This window comes from Nuphar pumila, chromosome 1, assembly GCF_984573655.1.
Source record: "Nuphar pumila chromosome 1, dmNupPumi1.hap1.1, whole genome shotgun sequence".
Taxonomy (NCBI): Eukaryota; Viridiplantae; Streptophyta; class Magnoliopsida; order Nymphaeales; family Nymphaeaceae; genus Nuphar; species Nuphar pumila.
In genome coordinates, this window is record NC_143249.1 from 174538464 (window position 1) to 174560869 (window position 22406).

The 22406-nt window shown below is 38.4% G+C and overlaps 1 protein-coding gene across 4 annotated transcripts in view; it reads right to left on the reverse strand.

Moving 5' to 3' along the window:
- The window catches only part of LOC149851326 (uncharacterized), a 99621-nt gene that overhangs the window by 71515 nt on the left and 5700 nt on the right, over positions 1-22406 (reverse strand). For 2 of the 4 annotated variants that reach the window (XM_090000139.1, XM_090000132.1), the window contains exons 2-5: positions 21675-21756; positions 19992-20095; positions 18611-18737; positions 4931-5025 (exon numbers count right to left, since the gene is read on the reverse strand). In XM_090000139.1, coding sequence (XP_089856265.1) covers positions 4931-5025; positions 18611-18737; positions 19992-20095; positions 21675-21756 — 408 coding nt within the window. Of the gene's footprint in view, positions 1-4930; positions 5026-18610; positions 18738-19991; positions 20096-21548; positions 21594-21674; positions 21757-22406 lie in introns of those variants that run through there. The other 2 variants (XM_090000146.1, XM_090000155.1) reach the window with 2 other exon arrangements.

The window sequence follows — 22406 nt, forward strand, 5'->3', positions numbered from 1 at the left end:
AAAAAGAAGTAGCACTTCAAAGAAATGACATGACTAAAGTCGTTACCGATTACAAGAAGAGGTGAAAGGAATGAAAGATGGGTTATCCTAAGATTAAATGGTGGCTCATTAATAGTGTTGATATAAAGAAGTGTTCTAGTTTGACAAAGTTTGATTTTGCTAGTGATGCTTGAAAATATCTTCAGATATGTATTACTTAAAAGACATTGCTCATGTATGTAACCGCCAAAATAAAGTTAGGACTATGAGCCAAGGAGACATGAGCATAAGAGAATATTATAATACTTTATCTCTCCTTTGAGATGAGTTAGCACTCTTAGAGCTTAAATGACATTGTCTTATGGACATTGAGCTAAGTGAAAAACAAATCAAAATTGAGCATTTTTATCAATTTGTTAATGAACTTAAACCCGAATTTAAGGAAACTAAGTCTGCCCTTCTTCATAGAGGAGTCATTTCCATAGTTGAAACTCCAGAAGAATTAACTATGGAAGAAAATAGATTGAAAAAATTGACTTCCTCCACGAACGAAGATTTTGTTCTTGCTATGTCAAGACTCGATAATCACACAAGAACCTATAAACCCCCTCATTTTGGAAGAGGCATCAATGAGTATGAACCCCAAAAGATTATATGTTATTTTTGTAGTCAGACCACATCAAGCCTTTTAGCCCAAAGAGGAGAAAAAAAGATAGACGAGAAGAAAAGAAGGTGGCTTCCGTAGGACCATCCTTTGAGAAAAGCGGTAGAGATGAAAGCTTTAAAAATATTTGATTGATGTCGCTTGCTCAACTAATGGAGGCAGTACAACCACTACTTAAGAATCAATCTTCCTCTCTGGTGCGACGATAACTACATGTGTGGACCCTAGTACTTGTTTTCATTTCTTGAAAATTGTTATAAAAAAGATTTTGTTTGTCAAGATTACATCATTGGAAAAATGAAATCTCTGCCTTTTGGTCATAGTCATTTTGTCTCTAAAGAACCATTTGAGTTAATATATTCCGACATATGGGAGTGACACCGTTATGTCTAAAGGAGGAGTATCATGCTATGTTATTTTTATGGATGATTATAGTAGACATAGATGGATATATTTTCTTAGACTCAAATCTAAAGTGTTTGAATGTTTTGAAAAATTTCACAACTATGTTAGATATCAATTTAAAGCAAACATTAAAATTTTTAGAACCAATTCCGGAGGAGAAATTTATTCAAATGATTTAAAAAATTATCTTGATCATTATGGAATTACTCATCAAAGATCTTGTTCTGATACTCCCCAACAAAATAGTTTAGCCGAAAAAAACATCAGCATATTATTGAAACTACAAAAACTCTTCTCATATCCAAAAATGTTTCAAAAATTTTTGGGTTGAAGCTGCTCTTCAGTGGTTTACTTGATTAATAGGATGCCTTCAACCGTTCTTGAAAATGTGCCTCCTATAGAAAAATAGTTTAAAACTCCTCCTGATTACCAAAGATTGAGAATTTTTTATTGTAAATGTTTTGTTCTTCTTACTAACAAAAATGATAAACCTTCCGCAAAAGTCATTCTTTATGTATTTTTGGGATATGCCTAAAATACAGAATAACAAACTTTATGTTTCAAGAAATGTTACCTTCTTGAAAAAGAAAATGATTTTGAAAAAATTAAGTCTAAGAAACATCATGATTATTCTTTTCCTTTTTATCTAATTAGTAAGCATGACAATGCTAATGACAATGATGTGCATGAGAATAATGACATTGATAGTGAATATGATGACACTCATGATGCACATGAGAATGGCAATGATAGTTCAAATGAAGTAGTTGAACCACACAATGAAATACAAGTTACTGAAGACCATCCAAGAATGGATTCAAATTATGAATAATGAATTAGAAGCCCTAAAAAAAGCAAAAATATGGGAAATTCAATCTTTAACTATAAGAAAATAAAACAATAAGGTGTAGATGGGTTTACAAAATTAAGACTAAAAGTGATGGTACTTTAGAAAGAAACAAAACTAAGTTAGTGGCTAAGGGTTATAGTCAAGAATATGGAATAAATTGTGAACAAACCTTTGCCCCAATAGCTAGAATGACTACGGTTAGGACTCTTATTGCTATAAAAATCTATTAGGCAATGACCTATTTTTCAAATAGATGCTAAAAATGCTTTTCTTAATGGTAATCTTAATGAGAAAATAGGATTGGCACATGGAAAGGTCTTTCGTCTATGCAAAGCCCTATATGGTCTGAAACAAGCCCTCTAAGGCTTGGCATGATCGTTTTAGCAGTGTGACGGTTCAACTACGTTTTAAATCCTTTTATACTGACAATGTGTTGCTTGTTAAGTCTTTTGATGTAAGTATAATAATTCTACTATTTTATGTGAATGACACGATTATCACAGAAGATGATAAAAAAGGAGTTAGTCATATCAAAGATGTCCTCAAGGCTAACTTTGATATGACAGATCTTGGTTTGGAATTGAAGTTGCATGTTCAACTAGTGGGCATTTTTTATCATAGACTAAATATGCAGCCGATATAATAGAAAAATCAAAGCTTATTGATGAAAAGCGAGTTGATATGTCAGAGAAAGATATCAATAAAAAAATGATGATAGAGAGCCTCTGAAAGATCCAACTCCATATAGACAAATGATTGGAGCTCTAACTTATCTCTATTACTCGTCCTGATATTGCATATGCTATTCATTCTACGAGTCAATTTCAGCATACTCCCACTACATTACACATGAGTTTTGTAACGAGGATAGTTAGATATATTAGAAATACTACTAATCATAGTTTATTTTTATCATCTTCCTCACTATTAGAAGTTATTGCATATTCTGATTCTAATTAGGGAGATGTAAATAATCGATGCTCAGCCACTGGATTTTGTGTTTTTGTAGGTGACTCCTTAATATCCTAGAAGTGCAAGATGCAACAAAAGGTGTCCCTATCTTCTACAGTAGGCAAATATCGTGCCATGATCACTGCAACTTCTAAGCTCGTGTGGTTGAGTTAATTGCTAGAAGATTTGGGTGTCCGCATAGCGAAACCTTGAATATTGTGTTGTGACAACAAAACACAATCTACATAGCAGGCAATCTAACATCTCATGAGCGAACCAAACATATCAAAATGGATCGTTACTATGTTAGAGAAGAATTCTTGAATAAGACCATTACATTGCCAGATGTATCATCGGAGTATCAACTGGTAGACTTCTTCACCAAAGCGCTTTCGTCTCCAAGATTCTACTTTCTTTTTGGCAAACTCTCGGTTGTGACACCATGAGTTTGAGGGAGGGGTGTTAAAAGATTGTAATGTTGCACACACACACACACACACACACATATATATATATATATATATGCATTTTAAGAGTTTGTAATAGATAATACCCTTTAAGGGTATTTTGGTCATTTGACCTTGTAATAGGATCTGCCCATTAGGGGCAGAACTGTCCTCTCGTGTCCTTTTATTTTTTTGTATTTTCTTATTTCTGTTTTTCTTTTTTTGTTTTTTGTATTTAGTAGGTATTGTCAAGGGCATTTCTGTCCTTGACAATATGACTGTTGGGGCTCCCCAACGGCTAGAAATCTAGCTGTTGGGAGCTCCCCAACAGCTAGTTTTTTGTATATAAATATGGGTTTATGGCCCCTTGTAAGCAATGCATTCTTTGTGCATTTCTCTCAATAATATTTATTTTTTAAGTATGTTCTTGTTGGCCCTTAGTGACTTATGTGAGTGAACCCATTTTGGGTGTGTTTTGCGCCTCTTGTATGAGGCATGCGAGCTCTTTTCACTTCATTATATATATTACAATCTTTTAACAAGTTATATGCCATAAAATGTTGAACCTGCATTTTGCAGTAAAAAAATGCTAAAAGGGGTCAACAGCTAGAGGTTCAATAAGTCAAAATTCAGTAATCCCTTAGGCTTTCTAATCAATTAGATTTGATGAAAACAAATTAGCCCAAACTCTAGTCTTCCCTGCGATGCACAATATGCATAATCAAGATATTCCTTAAACTTGCAAAGTCATGTTATGAAGTACTTGGACATCAAGGAGAAAGGACACTGCTGAGTGATCCACTGTATGAACATACGATGGCACTGATATAATTTGCATTTGTGACAAGTGGCAATCACTGTATGAGTTCATTTCAAAAAATTTGAGTCAAACCAGATGCTACCTTCCGTTGGATTTGATCCCTTGGTTAGAACAATGCAATTATGCAACTCTAATCAGCAAGCTATCTTATTTAACCATAATCATCATATGAATTAATCCAAGTACATAAGACACTAAATCGTAATTTTGAATAATTAGATGTTGTGCATGTCTGCCAACCATGTTGTGTATTCTCTTAAAGAATATGTCTCTGCACAAGGTCCAAATCCAACATTTGGCAGCAGTAAGGAAGAAGGGGTAGCCAAGTACTTAGGGTAGCCATGACTTTTGATGCTCAAAGTGATCAGACATACATCAGTGGTATTAAGGGGTATGGCAACATAAATCTTGAACATAAACTAACTGGTAATCTTCTGTCAAGCCTGAATACTCCAATAATATGCCTATGTTTTTATTTAGGAATTATAGTTTGTTTAATAATGAGCCTATTAACCTGATATTGATGCCTTGGAGGTTATGTTATCCCAAGGAAACAACAAAATACTCTTAACTTCAGAAATAGTTCTTATTTTTTAATATAAGATTACAGGCAAAAAACACAAAGGTAAACTCAAAGATCAATTGAAAGCAAAACTTCTTGCGAAATTCATCACAGTTAGCCGATGCATCCAAAGAAGTAACACGATAGATTTGCTAGGAAAATCAACATTCAACAAATGCAAGACTCTGATATCTGAAATACTGATCAAAAGATTCAAAAGAGGCAGAGTGAGAAGCAAGTAAAAGAAGGCAACCTGGTTACAGCACCCATTGAGCGACCCCACAAACCAATACAAGAAACATTGCCTTCAGTTCGCAAATAGTGGACAACAGACTTCAGATCATCTTTCTGGAAAAAAACTAAACGACATATCACTAGAAAGTTTATTACATGAAGCAAAGCCTTTTTTCTAACAAAAATCAAAGTCTTGGATCCACAAATTGGTTCCATGACTATGCATGTGTATCATACAAAGCAAAATTTCTCAGTAAATATCACAAAGATGCAACAACATCCTGATTTTGAAAATACTGTGAGATTGCATACGTGCATACATGACTTCGCACACACACGCACACATGTACACATATAAGGATAATTCAAATGGCCATGCTACAAACTGTGAAAACTGCTTTGGGCAGTCGTATTTTGTGAAGGAAACGATGAAGTGAGGAGAAAGAACAGGCTCTTCTTAGGAAATCGGCAGCCACTTTTTTCCTTAATAACTGCAGCACTAATACATCATTAACTTAATAAGGTTACAATATTTTACATGGACAAAACTGCCCTATATTAGTAATACATATTACATTAAACTACAAAACATGTATGTGCTGTATCGGATATGGATCCTCTACTGGATCCATATCCCCATATCCATTCCATGTTCTAATACCCTCCCTCAAGTTGCGCATGGGAGTGAACCATGTGTAACTTGTTCTTCAGAAACCAGAAACGGTTACTTGTGAGACCTTTTGTGGACATATCAGCGACTTGGTCTTCTGAAGACACATAAATCAGTTCAATTTCTTTGTATGCTATCTTTTGTTTGATGAAATGTTGGTCAATCTCAATATGCTTAGTCCGACTATGATGAACAGGATTGAACGCAATTTGTATAGCACTTATTATCACACATAAGAGTCGAACTTGAGATATTCTCTTTCATCTCTGTAAGTAAATGCCTAATCCAAGTCACTTCTGCTGTGGTGGCTGCCATGGATCTATACTCTGCCTCTGTGCTAGATCTCGCCACTGCCTTCTGTTTTCTGTTACTCCATGAAACAAGATTTCCTCCAATAAAAACACAGTATCCTGAAACAGACCTCCTCTCATCTGGGTCTCCTGCCCAGTCTGGATCTGTATAGGCCAATATGTCATGTTTTGGTGTTCCCCATGAAGATTGTACATATGTGAGTCCATCACCCACCGTGCCTTTTAAGTAACGAAGAATGTGTTTGAAGGCATCCATATGACCAGTTTTCGGTTCATGCATGAACTGAGATACTTGATTTATAGAATAGACAATGTCTGGTCTAGTAAAAGTGAGGTACTGTAGCATGCCCACCAAACTGCGATACTTGCCTGCATCAGGAGATAACTCACCATTACAAAGACTGAGTTTTTGATTGACAACACTGGGTGTGGGCAGAGGTTTGCAATTTGTCATTCTTGCTTTGGCCAGAAGGTCAAGAGTGTATTTGTGTTGAGTTAATAGCATTTTTCTATCCTGTCTGTCCACCTCTACACCAAGAAAATATCTTGGTTCCCCAAGATCTTTCATCTTAAATCGCATACTTAGTAAAATTTTGATTCGTTGAATATGGTCTAGAGCATTACCAATGATCACGATATCATCAACATATATAAGTAAGAAAACCATAGTAGTTTCAGCCTTGTATATGAATAGAGAATGATCTAGTTGGGACCGAAAGAAACCGTGGTTCTAAATCTCTAAGGAGAAGCTTTCAAACCATGACCTGGAGGCTTGCTTCAAACCATACAATGCTCTGGTTAATTTGCATACATATTCTTTTGGGTCCCCTTCTGCGTAACCTTGAGATTGCTCCATGTAGACCTCTTCCATTAAATCCCATGAAGGAATGCATTTTTAACATCAAGCTGACTAAGGGTCCACCCATGTTCAATTGTGAGGCCAAGAATAATACGAATAGTTTCCATTTTCACCACTGGGCTGAATGTCTCATCATAATCTTGACCATATTCTTGAGTGAAACCTTTGGCAACAAGATGTGCCTTGTATCGTTCAATGCTACCATCCAGTTTATATTTAATCTTATATACCCATTTTGAGCCAACAACATTCCTATCTGGAGGACGACCAACTATCTCCCATGTTTGACACTCATGAAGTAACTCGATCTCCTCACTCATCGCTTCAATCCATTTATTAGATTGAATAGCTTGACAAAACCCAAGTGGTTCCTTATGTTTTTCAATCTTGGATAGAAAGATCTAAAAATCCATAGAAAAGTTGTCATAACTTACCTATTTTTCAATAGGATGCCTTATTCTGCCTGATCTTCTAGGTGTCTCTCTGTTGTTGGCCAATGCCATATGTTCTCCAGCAGGTACATCTATCTGTTCTTTGGATCTCTTGGTGTAGACATTTTCTTTGTATCTCAGACATTCTGTTTCTGATACCTTATCTGAAGTCGTCTCATCATGTATGCTTTCAGGAGCCAGAGTAGTATGTTCTGCAGCGTGTGAAATAAGTTCAACATTAAGCCATGGATCATACCAATTAGCAGCTGCATCAATATGAACACGCTTGTGATCAACTTTATTTCCTAGGAAACTATTTTCATCAAAAACAATATCTCTGGATATTCTGATTTTCTTACTGGCAGGATCATAGCACCTGTAACCCTTGTGTTCATCTGCATAGCCTACAAATTGGCACATAGAGGCTTTATCCTGAAATTTAGTTCTCATGGATTTATCGATATGTACATAACATGTGCATCCAAAAACTCGTAATTCATCATGATCAGGGTGTACACCAAAGAGAATATAATAGGGAGACTGATTTTCAAGGATAGACATAGGAAGGCGATTTATCACATGAGAGGCAGTATGAAAGGCTTCTGTCCAAAGACCAATAGGCAAGTTACAACCATGCATCATACTCATTGTACTTTCCACAATGTGTCTGTGTTTGCGTTCAGCAATTCCATTTGCTGTGAAGTGTACGGGCAAGAAATTCTACGATGTATCCCATTATCTTGGAGAAAATCTAATTTTTTTTTGGAAGAATACTCACCACCTCCAGCACATTGAAGATTTTGAATATTTTGGGAGAATTGGGTTTTAACGTAGGCATAGAAGTGACGAAAAATAAGGAAAACCTCTAATTTGTGCTTCATAAAGAATATCCAGGTAAAACGAGAGAAACTGTCAATAAAGGATACATAATATTTACTTCCAAAAGAAGAAGGATTGGGGGTTGGGCCCCAAACATCGAACATATTATCTCAAAAGGCATTGAAGCTCTTTTATTTATTTGATGAGAAAGAAGTACATGACTTTTGCAGACCTGACAACTAGAACACACTTTGTCTTTCAACGAAGGTGAAATAGACTCTAAGAGGAAACCGTTCGACACTAATTTTTCAATAAAGACTTGACTACAATGACTAAAACGAGAATGCTAAAGATCTGGCTTATTACATTTGGATATACTTAGAATGCTTTTAGAAACATGATCGAACTTGGGCTTCAAGACACTGGCGGCTGGATCTTCATGGAAGATATACATGTCACGTCGCTCTCCTTTAACTAACATCTCCTTCGTTTGAAGATCCTTGACAAAGACAGAAGTAAGAGTAAATTCCACAGATGAATTGGTAGAGTCAACAAGCTTAGAAACAGAGACAATATTTTTCTTAATGTTTGGTGCATGAACAACATTAGATAAAGGAATGGATAAAGACTCGGACAAAGGGATGAGGACGTTGCCTACATTTGAAATAGAGTGGTGAGTCTCATCTCCAGTTACAATATTAGATTTTCCAAAATAGGGAGTCAAAGTAGAAAGCTTACCTGCATTGTCAGTGACATGAGTTGCTGCCCCAGAGTCTACGTAACATATTCCATCCTCGTTCTATTTCAGATTCAAGTTGGCCATAGCAGATAAGAGAAGATCCTTAGCATCATCACTGACCCGAAAAGTACCTGCAGTTCCTGAAGTAGCAACATTTCTATTGTTTTGTGTTTTATTACGATTTTGTGGGTTGAACCAGCAGTTGGCTTTGATGTGACCTCGTTTGTTACACTAGTAGCATGTGAGAACATTCTTTGAAAAGTTGGCAGTGGAATTTGGTGTAGGTAGCAACCCACGTCCACCCTGGATTTGGGCTCCCCTGCCTCTACAACGCCCTACTCGTGCACGATCAGCAAACGTCCCTGTGACAAAAACCTCATACGTAGATGATTGCCCTGCTAAAGCATCAGATATGCTTTTCAAAGACATCTCGTATTGGAAGAGTTTAGCACATAATTCCCCAAAACTGGGCAACGAAGGCAAGCATAATAAAGAAGTGACAAGTACATGATACTCTGATCCCAGGGCATTCGGTGTTTGTTGCACCTTTTCTTTATCTGGCATTGGATATCCAACAATGGCTAATTGATCTGTGATGCTTTTGACTTGGTTTAAAAATTCAATAATAGTCATTGCCCCCTTCTTTAAAAGTTAAAATTCACGCTTAAGAAACAACACCTTAGCCTCTGATATCTCAGAGTAGGTCTGAGCTAAAGTCTCCCACAATACTTTAGATGTGCAATCATCAGGAATAGAAACCAAAACTTCTTGCGACAGTGTGGAAGTGATGTACGCGACGAGGGCCTGATCGCGCTTCATCCAAGCAACAAATGTAGGATTGCGAATGATGCTTGACAATCCTCCATCCTCTTTTGCTTTGGTGGTGATAAATTTCGGATGCATTGGGGTGGAGCCATCCAAGTGACCTGAAAGATCTTGACTTCGAATAAAAGGGGTAATCTGCCTTTTCCAAGTTAAATAGTTATTTGTATTCAGTTTTTCCGCAACTAGCTGCCCCAGGAAATTGGAAAGACCAGAATTGCCTGATGTATCCATGTGTAGACTTATGACAGAAAATCGGCTTTATGATAGATAGAGAATTGTGGCTGAAATAAATAATAAAACTGAAATAAATAATAAAAATGATGCAGCTTTATGATTTATAAGAGTGACTGGATCTGGACTGCTATCATAAAATGATCCAGCTTTATGATTTATGACAGAAATCGGTACCAAGAAAAAAAATGAGAACTTGACAGAAAAGAAGAGAAGACGTGAACAGCTGGTCTTTAGATATTGTTTCAGATCTGTGTAGGGTGCACAGCAGATCTGAATGTATTCAGATCTGTGAATGAATGGGGAAGGTGAAGGCATGACCAGCAATTGCTGAATCTGATTCACGTGACTAGGAAAAGTCACGTGACTAGGAAAAGTCACGTGACTAGGAAAAGTCACGTGACTAGGAACAGAAAAAAAAAAAAAACTGTTGTGTGAAACAAGAAGAGGAGAAGAGAAAGGAAGGTCTGTTGTGTGTGAAACAAGAAGAGAAGAGGAGAAGGAAGTCACGTGGAATAAGAAGAACTCGGCTTTTGTGTGAACCAGGAAGAGAAAAAGAAAAGTCTGTTGTGCGTGAAACAAGAAGAAAAGAGGAGAAGGAACTCGTTTAAAAAAAAAAAAAACGAAAAAACGGAATTAATGGAGTGACCTGATGAAGAGAAGAGGGGCTCGACTTGTACAGAATTAATGGAGTGACCTGATGAAGAGAAGAGGGACTCGGCTTGTCACGTCGCAGATGAAGATCCTCTTTTACGCCCAGAGATATTGTGGCTTTGATACCATATGAAAACTGCTTTGAGCAGTCATATTTTGTGAAGGAAACGATGAAGAAGTGAGGAGACAGAACAGGCTCTTCTTGGGAAATCGGCAGCCACTTTTTTCCTTAATAACTACAGCACTAATTGTAAAGCCTGTTAAAAAAAAAACGGACACGTGCTAGGCACGTGTCACGGTTTGCCAGTCGTATCGGATCCGAGCAGGACCCGAGCCCAAGCCCGACCCGGCTTCTCGAATGATCGAGAAGCCTGTGTCTTTCATAAGACACAGGCGCCTCGGGCGAGGGGCAAAAACCCTCGCCTCTTCTCTCTCCTCTGCTCCGTCTCTCTCACGCTGCCGCCGGCGATTGGAGACGCCGGCGACCAACTCCGTCCAGTCGCCTCCTCCTCTCTGAGTTCGGCAGACCTCCCGGTGGCTCCGCACTCTGGCGACCGACCATCTCCTATTGTTTCCCATGCGACCTCGTCGGCTGCGCCAGAGCCCCCGACGTCGGAGTTTTCGACCCTCGCCGCCTGAGTTCTTCGTCGTTGCCGACCTCCGAGCCTCGACGACCTCTATCGTCGACGACTCGCCGCCGGCCACCACTCTCTTTTTCTTTGTTGCGTGGGTACCAGCGACCCCTTTGTTTTTGTCACCTTCGTCTCGGGTGCTGCAAACGTCGGCGATCGGAGTCGTCGGCGACCTTCGACTGTCGGCCACCGTCGCTGGCCATCTCACTCTTCGAGCTGGCGTCAGCGACTCGCCGTCAGCCACCATCTGCTCCCTCTTGGTTGTGTTTCCCGACGATCGCCGCCGTCAGGCACCCTCTCCCCCGATCTTCTTTTTCTAGCTCTCGCCGGCGATCGACAACCACCTCTGTCTGGCAGCGCCTCTGCCAGACCGCTTCTTTGATCAGCACTCCGATGAGCCTCCTTGTCACTGCCTTTCTCTTGTGTTGGGTTGGCACCACCCAGCATCGAAGCTACCCTTGAGCAACCCCCGACGACCTTGTTACCCTCTGCTCGTCGGAGCTTAACGCTGGTAACCCCAAGGCCATCCTCTCCTCTGTCCCTTTTCACCCATCGAGCGAGGTTTCGTCGCCATCTCCTGAGTCGTCCGTGGACTCCCCCATCGTCGTGGTCTCCTGAGGTAAAACGCTTTTCTCTTCTTCTTTTCCTTTGTGAGGGATTGGTCGACAGGGGGCTGAGCCCCCTATCGTCACCTCTTGTCGGCAGGGGGTTACCCCCTGCCTTTATGCAGTCGGTCGACAGGGGGTTGAGCCCCCTGTCGTCGCCTCTCGTCGACAGGGGGCTCCACCCCCTGTCGCTTTGTAGTTTTTCGGTAGAGGATTTTGCCCATGTGCCTCCTATGGTCCTCTGTTAGGGGGCTCTGCACCCTACCCCCATCCCGTGTTCGGCAGGGGGCTTCGCCCCCCCCCCCCCCCCCTTGTGTTTCTCGGTAGGGGGCTAGGTCCCCCTGCCTTTGTTTTGCTTCTCGGCAGGGGGCTTCGCCCCCTGCCTTCAGTTGTTGTCCCGGCAGGGGGCGGAGCCCCCCCTGCTCTCCTGTTACTTCTCGACAAGGGGTTCTGTCCCCCTGCCTCTTGCGTTTTGCCGGCAGGGAGAGAGGCCCCCTACCTCCTTTGGTTTCCCAGCGGGGGGTGAAGCCCCCTGTCCTCTTCATGTTTTCGAGCAGGGGGTTGCCCCCTGCACCTCGTTTGTTCTCTGACAAGGGGCTTTGCCCCCTTCCGTGTTCCTATTGACGGCAGGGGCAGAGCCCCTGTCTGTCTCGTTTCCCGCAGGGGGTCGCACCCCCTGTCTTGATTCTTGTTCTGACAGGGGGTGTTCCCCCCTGTCTTGTTGAGGCAGGTGTGGCAGGGAGCCTCTGCTCCCTCTCCTGCCTTTCTCTGTTCTGGCAAGCAGGGAGCCCCTGCTCCCTGCCTCTCTTGCTTTTTGACGAGCAAGGTTGACGCCCCTGCCTCTTGCACTGCAACCTGCGGGAGGCCTTGCTGCCTCTATTGCTCCTCTGCAGGGAGCTGAGCTCCCTGCCTACTCTCGTGTTTGGGGTTCGGTACCACTGCATGTTTTATCGGACTCGCTTCTCGTTCATATTACGACATATACTAATGTACTTAGCATCGCAGGTTGAACGGTGGATGCAGCTCGCTTTCGTGGCTCAAGCTTGCGCTTACCTACGCTGCAGGCGTACGAGGACCTGCAACCCCTCAAGGTAGGGGATTCTTGTGTAAAAGGACAAGGAACTGATAAATGCTAAAATAAGGAAAGATAACTAAAAGAAGATGATATATGTATACGTATAATATTTATATGTATGTTTTTACCTTCAAGGACGCAGTTTCGCGATCCTTATCCTCTTTACTTTCTTGCACTTTAATTTTTTTTGTCGCCGCGCTATATGTGCCCAGGCTTTTAATTCATGTCTTTACATTAAAGGACGCGGTTTCGCGATCCTTGTCCTTTTTACCTTTTTCCTACTTTAACTTTTTGCTGCCCCACGCTTTGCGCCATGGCATTTACTTGTATATATCTATCTTTTTACTCCGGGATGCAATCTTGGTCCTCTTTTACGTTCTCGCACTTTGCTTTCTGCATTTACCTTTATTGCCCTGCACTTTATGTGTCATGGCCTTACTACTTGCTTTTGCTCTTCATACCTTACTTTCCTGTTGTTGTCGTACTTCTATTGCACTTACTTTTTGTATGTGTTCGTCCTTACTTTGTTGTTGCACTTCGTGCATGTATTCTTATCTCTGTCGTATGCTCCTTTACTTGCTTACGCTTATCGTTTAATCGAAGTGCAACCCCATGCCTCGTGAGTCGTCCTTTACACTTGCTTAGTCAGTATAGGATCTCATACCTCGTGAGTTGCTTACGTAGTTGTCTGCTTGTGTGTTTCGATGATCAAGGTATGATTTCATACCTCGTGTGTAGCTCTAGCGTTCTACCCTCGCGATGCAGCTTCGCCGATAGAGTCTTGCCCTTCGATTTGCCATTGTATTAGTATGTGCACGGGTTTGCCCCTTGTCAGCTTGCACTCCCTGAGTGCAGCTTCGAGTGTATAGTGTATACTATTTCGCTTATTTGTCTTAAAGGATACGATGCACACTTATGCACTTTGGTTCTCCAAAGAATGACTTTTTAAGCACAAACTATTTTTGAAACATATAGTTTTGCAAAGCTGACAAGGGGTAGTAGTTGTTGAATGATTTTCTTTTTTGGTTCATATCGCCGACCCCAATTGTTTTGGGATGAAGGCGTAGTAGTTGTTGTTGTTGTTGTTGATAGTTTTGCAAAGCAGATTTCGAAAGCTTTTTATGACATAGTGGCTGGATCTCCCAAATCGATGTATTTGAGAGAGGTGTGTTACAACTTCAGTTCGCGTATCCAATACCACTCGGATAACCCTGTTTAGGGGCATGTGCACGAGTTAGGCAAAGGCTCTACTAAGGAACCTGTTGGATAGTTGTTGCATCACCACTGATGCGAGGCCTAGTTACTAGGCCTTTTGGTCAACTAAGATAGTAGCGCCTTTCCTTTCTTCACGAGAGTACTGTTGATAGATTTCTTCTAAGAAATCCATGCCCCCCTCATCGTGGTTGTACTTTTGAACAGGTACTTGGCATACTACGATGAGTAGGATGAGAGGTCTATGTCTACCTCGAACGTGAGGCCATTAATGGCTATTACGGGCAAAGGTCCGGCTTCCCCAGTCATCGGAGGTTAGGGAAAATGCTTCAGGCCACTTCTGCAGAAGTTCGAATGCGCATCCATGGGCCTTTGTTTGCCTTTGGGGATTTACTCTCTTGGTCACTGGCCATCCCCTTAGAAAGCGGACTCAGTCAGTCATTCGGGGTATAATAAAATACATAGCATAATAGACCTCCGAATCGATCTCGACTATTTCTACGTTTTTGCCTTGTGCGTACCCACAACAGCCTGCTCATAATGAGACAAGATATAACTCACACACATGATTATGAGATATGTGTGTTGTGACGTGAATTGATTGCTTGCTTGTTAACTCGGTAGTTCAGTGCGCTACTCGTTGAGCTATGTACGCCTGTTGAGGCGTTACTCTAGTTCGTTAAACTGCTTGCGCAGTTCTCTATTAGGTAATAACTAGCTTCTCATACTAGTCAATTGCTTATAATACTAGCATTATGCTAGTTGTTATATATTGTGATATAACTGTTGTTGTATTATTGTTTATCATATATAGCTTATGAATTGCTTGTGCCTTACGATTAACGTAGTTACTTGCCGATGGTCTGAGCCATCTAATGGTAATTGTATGTATGGCAAGCATTGTTACGAATGCTTGACTTATGTGATTGCTTTGTTTGACTGTTGGTTAGAATTAGTCACTCTTCACCTATAGTATTTGTTGGATTGCTATAGTTACTTGTTTAGTATTATGGTCCTCACTGCTCTTGTATGTAGTTGTTTGCATTACTAGAACTTTGCTTACTCCACAACACGTTTTGTCAGATCTGCTAGTCTTGTTTTTCCTGCTTGATCTAGCGATTATCTTGCTTATTGCAGCCTTTGTTCTTTCTTGTCTTTTGCACCCCCTACTAATTTGTTGTGGGACTGACCCATTTCATGGGCAGGTGGTGATAGATTATACAGTTTGTGATGGCACGATGACGTGATGCGTTCAAAGCGAGACTCCTTTCTTAACGTTGCACTCTTGAGGACATTTTGATAGATGTGGTATAAAGTTTATTTGAAAGCATCTCTTCTGATTAAAACTCTGGATTACTAAAACTATGTTACCAAAACGTTCTTTTCATTTCAATAAAATATATATTCGAGTTGCAAATCGGTTTGTAAGGGAAAGTTTGTGTTTGCGTTGTAATGCGCCCAAGGTCTAGGGACTTGCTATTTTAAACATGATTTTCCGTTGAACTCCTGTTTCAAACTCTGATAAATAATCGATTTCAAAGCTTTCAACCTTTTTCATAAAAGGTTTTAAGTCCACGATTTTGGGGCGTTACACTAATACATCATTTACTTAATAGGGCAACAATATTTTACATGAACAAAACTGCCCTATATTAGTAATACATATTACATTAAACTACAAAACATGTATGTGCTGTATCGGATATGGATCCTCCACTAGATCCATATCCCCATATTCATTCCATGTTCTAATACAAACTGCCAGTGATGTATACCCACTGGGCATTTCTAGCACCTTTTTTCACAAATTTGGCCGTGCAGATGTGTTCAGCATGCTCCATTTGCTAGGAATCACACCTGGATCGTGTTTTTCAACCAAAAAAAAAAAGTTTTTTTGGTTTGAATATTTACAAAAATTTTGAGCCATTGATTTCAAACCCTACAAAAACCTACCCATGTGTGATAATCAGATGATCTAAGAGCCAGTTCCTATAAAATAAAAAATGTAGAACACATACATATGGCCAGGAAAAAGAAAAGGTTAGGTCTCTCAATCCCAGTTTGTACAGGAGCATGGGAGGATCTGATTATATATATATATATATAGACACACAGATATACACACCAAAAAGAAGACACAGTAACCAAGACTAATAATATAAATATGAAAAGCCATTTTAATCTAGCAAAGAAGTCTAGCAGAATTACTAATTTTCAATAAAACAATAGAATAAATGACAATTTAATGCATAAATACACAAATTGATCCTTCTTTGGTTGATCTCCTTGTTGTGATCCATATTCTCAATTCTTAAGAAAAAGTCCAAACGAAAAGAACATAGTCAAAAGCAGGAATTGGCATGTATTGGGAAATCTGTGTTTTCCAAGTGGATATGTTATATTATGTACTCCAAAGTAAGCTCTCAGGCAATAGTTGATTAGTTTAGAATGTTAATCAGACCAAAATCTTTGTATTTACATGCATCGCAGAACAAATATCCAAAAATAAGCCAGAGAAAAAAGCTTCCACAAAAAGTTAGAATGCTTTTGAACCACAGTGATAGATATCACTTGTATTTTTTAAAATATCAAGATATTATCATGAATAAAAAACAAAAAAAAAGGAAAAACAGCATGACATTTTCAAAATATTAGCAATCAAAAGTGTCATGATATTATTGTAATATTACCGGTATAATTACAGAATTTCTTATTTTAGTATTTTCTGTGCTGTAAATGAGATTTTTTTTGTTATTTATCTTTTTTATACTTTAGAAACTTTTCTATCTTTACATTTCACAAAAAAGAAAAAAAAGCTCCAAAATCTATTCTTACCTTCTTTTATTATTTTTATTTTATTATGTACGCCAAAATTTTTCCCAAGACAAAGAAAATCCTATAATATCCCAGAAATTACCTTTCCAAGATATTGTCAAATTCGATATTGGTGACTGTGCTTTGTGTCGAGCATTTTTATAATAACATCAGTGGCAGGAAAATTAGCAAGAAATATCTGTATAATCCAGAAAATTTTCAAAGTCAAAAAGACATTCTCACGAAATAAAGCTTCCATTCTATTTGCAGCGAACGAAAATGATGCCAAAGAAGATGCTATACATGAAAGCCATGAACCTACAACCCTGACACGACAATGAGTAATATCATCATTTAATGCTACTGAAATCAAAGTGACAGAGTTGTTCCCAACGTGTTGCCATAAAATTTTGAACACCAAACCCTTCATTACAATGTGTCAAAAATCTAAGAACAATGAGATATACCTTGATATAAAATAATCCAAAGGAGACCCAACATGTGAGCTGGGATGAATATTTCAAGTAAATGTTGTCAAATTGTTCATTGCCTTATGGAAATAATATTGCTTCTTTATTGTGAAACACAAGCCTGAAGATGCTTGACCTTCTGGTCAAAGATATTTACAAAAACCATAACCTTTCATTTCTTTCCACACCACCCCAAGACTGGGAGGCCAATCAATTTCGCAGGACTCCTGCCCGAAATAGATTTATTCAACAAATTAAGCCTTGTGAGGTAAAACTTTATCATTCAGTGGACTGATTCCTTTAAAATATAACATAGAAGAATTGTTCTTCTTTTCTTTTTCTTTTTTGGTAAATACTGTAAAAATTTTGTTGATTGTTTCAAATATTTGGGATCTATCATTCAAAAGTATGGAGAAATTGATGGAGATGTAAATCATAGGATAAAGGTTGGGTGGATGAAATGGAAAAGTGCAACTGGAGTATTGTGCGATCGTAGAATGCCATTGCGGTTGAAGGGAAAGTTTTATAGGACGACTATTAGGCCCGCTTTATTATATGGTACGGAATGTTGGGCTGCCAAGAGACATCATATTCAAAAAATGAGTGTAGCTGAGATGCGTATGCTGAGATGGATGTGTGAAAATACAATAAAAGATAAGATTCAGAACCAGGAGATACGTAAGAAGGTAGGCGTTGCATCCATTGAAAATAAGATGAGAGAGAATCGTTTACGGTGGTTTGGACATATTCGGCGAAGGCCTAATGATGCTCCAGTTAGAAGGATGGAGAAATGGGAAAATATATTAGTTAAAAGAGGTCGGGGTAGGCCTAGGAAGACATGGATGGAGGTGATAGGAAAGGATATGAATGCTTTGAACCTCACCGAGGACATGGCATTGGATAGAAATGATTGGAGGAGAAGGATTCATGTGGAAGACCCAAAATGATTTTCTTTTTGGTTCATATCGCCGACCCCAATTGTTTTGGGATGAAGGCGTAGTTGTTGTTGTACTGTAAAAATTTGGTTGCCCATTATAAACAATGTGCAAAAAAGTCCATGAAGTTTTTTTTTCCTGAAAAAAGAGAATAAAATCCATCCTGAATAACTGTAGAAGATTTTTTCCTCTTTTGCTGGTTGTCACAAGTGCATAGCTAGGAAGAATTATATAAATATTAAGAAATAAAGAATTTTTACATGTTAAATCTAACACAAGAATATGTCATTTGGAAACACAATATTCAGCTTGCTTTCTTCATTACCTGATTTTGGGATGAAAACATGCATATGAAGCTATGAATAAGATTTTGGTTTCCAATATTTAATGAAAATTCCAATCTGTTTAGGAGTCTACCTCATTCCACCCCAAAGTAACATGCTCTCCCCCTGAAAGTCCAGACCCAGAAAAATCCAGCGTGAACACTGTAATATACGAGGGAAGCAGAATGATGGCAGCTTCACTTGCATCCACCCTAGAACCACTGTAAAAATAGACAATTTACAACTCAAGCAAGCATAGAATTCTTTAATCAACAGTAATTTTTTCATCAGATATTTTCCTCTGTTCGAAAGAAGGCAGCCTAAAATTGTTATTGAAAATAAAGTTGTTATCCCACATACCTCATTGGAAAATCCAATACAGATACTTTAAAAAAAAATGGCTATATTGCACTATAAGTAATGGGAATTGCCCAGACCAGAAAAGACACAAGGTTGAGTAAAAAATCTGGATCAGTAATTATAACAACAGGTTCCTACCAAGATAAACATTCAGGAAATTCTTGGTTTCCACACATTGTCTAAAAAGGCAAGAATATGCATCGTAAAATTGGATCTGAAAACAACCACGTGAAATGAAGTTATCTAAATAGTATAATGAAATTGAGCCAATCTGCCTGGTCTTGAGATGAAATTCACAACTGAAAGAGAAAATCTTAAGACGGTGAAAAATGCAACATATACATGAAAAGTGAAAAGATTATCAATGGAAGTAAAAATTATAAGATGATTATATTTTAAATAACAATATGTTCAGAAAATGGTGGAATGCGTTGCCAGATTTGGCTCTGAAAGTATTGAAAAAGCACATTTAAAACATAGACACTAAAGTAGAAAGGAGGTGTTGTGCAAATGCAATTCTAGATTGTGCAAAAGCATAAAATGGCATTCTTCAGCATCTACTTTGGCACCCACCAATGGCTGATCACTTTGGGAGGGATGTGCCACTAATGCTGACTTGGAAGCTCAATGAGAGCTACCACCTTGAAAGATTAAGGAAAACCACTAACCACCACAACACAACCACTAATGTAGCATTGATTACTTTATTGTGAAATGCATTTATATTAAACAACATTATGGGATTGAGTGGCTTGGGTCCAACACTGGAATGGCCTAATCCATAACATGTTAAACTTTAGAAAAGTTGGAAGTTTCTGAAATTCTCTTGTCATGCAAAATGAAGTGCCACATGATTACATACATGACTGATGTATCAAGCAGAATGTTATCCCCAATTACATAAACAGAAGATTCCCATTAAACAATTGCACATGCACACAACTATGGAAATACAGACAGTGATAACTAAGTACACATAACTATACAGATGCACAAAGCTTAAATCAACTACAAATTTTCTTTCCAAAACATACATGAAGTAGATGGTTCCTTATCCATGTAAGTGTTGACAGCACAAAAAATTTGTATTTTGAACCAAGTATATCAAAGCCCACCTGTTTCCATGGCAGTATATTACACATGGCAGTGCTTTTCCTTCTGGAATTACAAGAGGCATGTAATGGCTACACTGGAGCACATGCCCTCGGCTATTCGTAACCTGCAGTTGTATTTTAAAACAACTAACACTATGAAATATTTCATCGCTAATATTAACTAACTGGCAATAAACTGCCAAAGACACACTGAACAGGTAGTGAAAAAATTCAGTACATGAGAACAACCAGAAAGCTATGTGTGAACATTCAGAGCTTATCAATTAGCTAGAAACTACATCCATTATTTTTCCAAGAGAAGCACATGAAAACCACTCCACTATGTAAAGTACTTCAAATTCATCAACAAAGAACTATGATGCTGCAATGGTTCATCAACATTATTTTATGCCCTTTCTGTAGTAGAGGACCCACCTTTCAGGTGGTACTCGATACTGTGGATCATAACAGGTTTCATAACATCTCTGACATGGATGGATGGGTGGTGGCAGCAGAACATGCATGATGTGATGTTTGAAATTCCTCAACTCTTCTCAGACAAATATAAAGGGCTTATTATTCAATTTTGGCAAAAAATCTAGTGCAATTCAACAGATGATTTACAGAATGACAGTTAAAAAAATGAGAAACGCAGCATTAAAAGTGAGGAATTAAAGCACGTCTATTCATTTCTATAGATCCAAAAGGAGCAAGTGGTTAACTTTGAATTGCACCATCTAGCAAATGACAAATGACTATATATATATATATATAGAGAGAGAGAGAGAGAGTAATGTGTATCTTCCAGACCTTTTATCTCCCAGATCGTCCCAAACCTTTTTTAAAAACATATTTGTCTGTGTTTTTTGCTTAATCCAAACCTGTAGATGTGTTTACCATTGTTTATTCACTAAAAGCCATGCTTTGGATTGAATCAATGTAACAAGAATTCCTGACTTTTTGTTAATCAAGATTTTGGGGCAATATGAACCGTTAAACATGAAAACTATTTAAACTAATACATGTTTTCTACTAAAATAAAGCATATAGATCAGAGCTATGGATTTAGATTAAGCAAAAAACACATGCAAGTATGATGTCTAAAGGAGTCTGGAATGGTTTGAGAGATAAATGGTCTGGAAGACACATTACTCTCTCTCTCTCTCTCTCTCTCTCTCTCTCTCTCTCTCTCTCTCTCTCTCTCTCTATATATATATATATATATATATATATATATATATATATATATATATATATATATATATTCAACAAGGTGCACAATCCAGCATGTACCAAAATCCTGTATGAGATTGGAACACTGTAAAGGATGAACACATAGTTGCATATGTACAGCTGGCCAAATTTTGGCATACACTAATATCAGAAACCCATCAAGATGGAGCCAAGTTTTCATGCATTAAAAGCACAAGGGATACATAAGCTGCTAAGAGGTTTTCAGGCACCAATAACTCAACCATAATTCAGTAGTTCTGTAGAGTGTTTTGGTACAAAATTTTGATGGCTCCCAAATAATTTCATCCTCTAAACATCACAACGTAAGTGGTTTCAAACACTTACCAATCTGTAGGAATTTGAAACCTTGATAAAATGTATGAGAAGTTGTTGGTTTCAGCAGGTTCATATACATTTTATGCCCGTATGGGCACATGTACATGTGTATGTGAACTGCTGGAAAAATAGTACCTCAATGTCCTTCCTCTGATACCAGCGTCCCTTCAGCATAAACTTCTGATCCAGCAAGTCATTTTCTGGACTATAATCAGCTCTGCAATTCAGATTAACTTCTCTCAAAAAAAGAAATCACAACCAAGAAAAGTCTATAGAAATATCAAAGTGGAGGATGTAGTCTTCTGGAAAGGCTCCTAACTGTTTCCAAAAAGAAACAAAAGATCAACAGTAAAACCTTAGGCTGAGTATGAATATGTAGATATGAAACAGAGGTCAATGCAAATTTGAGCATTAGCTCTGTGTTTGATAAAATAGGAAAAAGAAATGTTCATAGTTCAGAGTTAAAGCTACTAAGGCTTCAAAGAAGAAGGGAAACACTAAAGAACGAAATTGCTGTTCAATTTTTATTGCAGCATGGCGAGATTGTTTAATAGATTTCAACTAAAATGTTCAACGCCTGTACACACTAAATATAGAAACTAATCTTTTCCATTTCAACTTATAAAAGGTCCCATAAACGTTGTAAAAATCATATTAAAAGGCGTATCAAAGGGGTCTAAGGTATGGATGTGTTATACCATATTGCTTCGTATCTTAAGATACATCACCAAAAATTTAAAAAGTAAAAAAAAAACAAAAAAAACAATTAAATATTTATATTTAAGTTTTAAAACTACCAGAAGTCTAGAAGATCAAATACAACTACATTTAGACTACTAAAACATGATAAACTAATAAGTAACAACT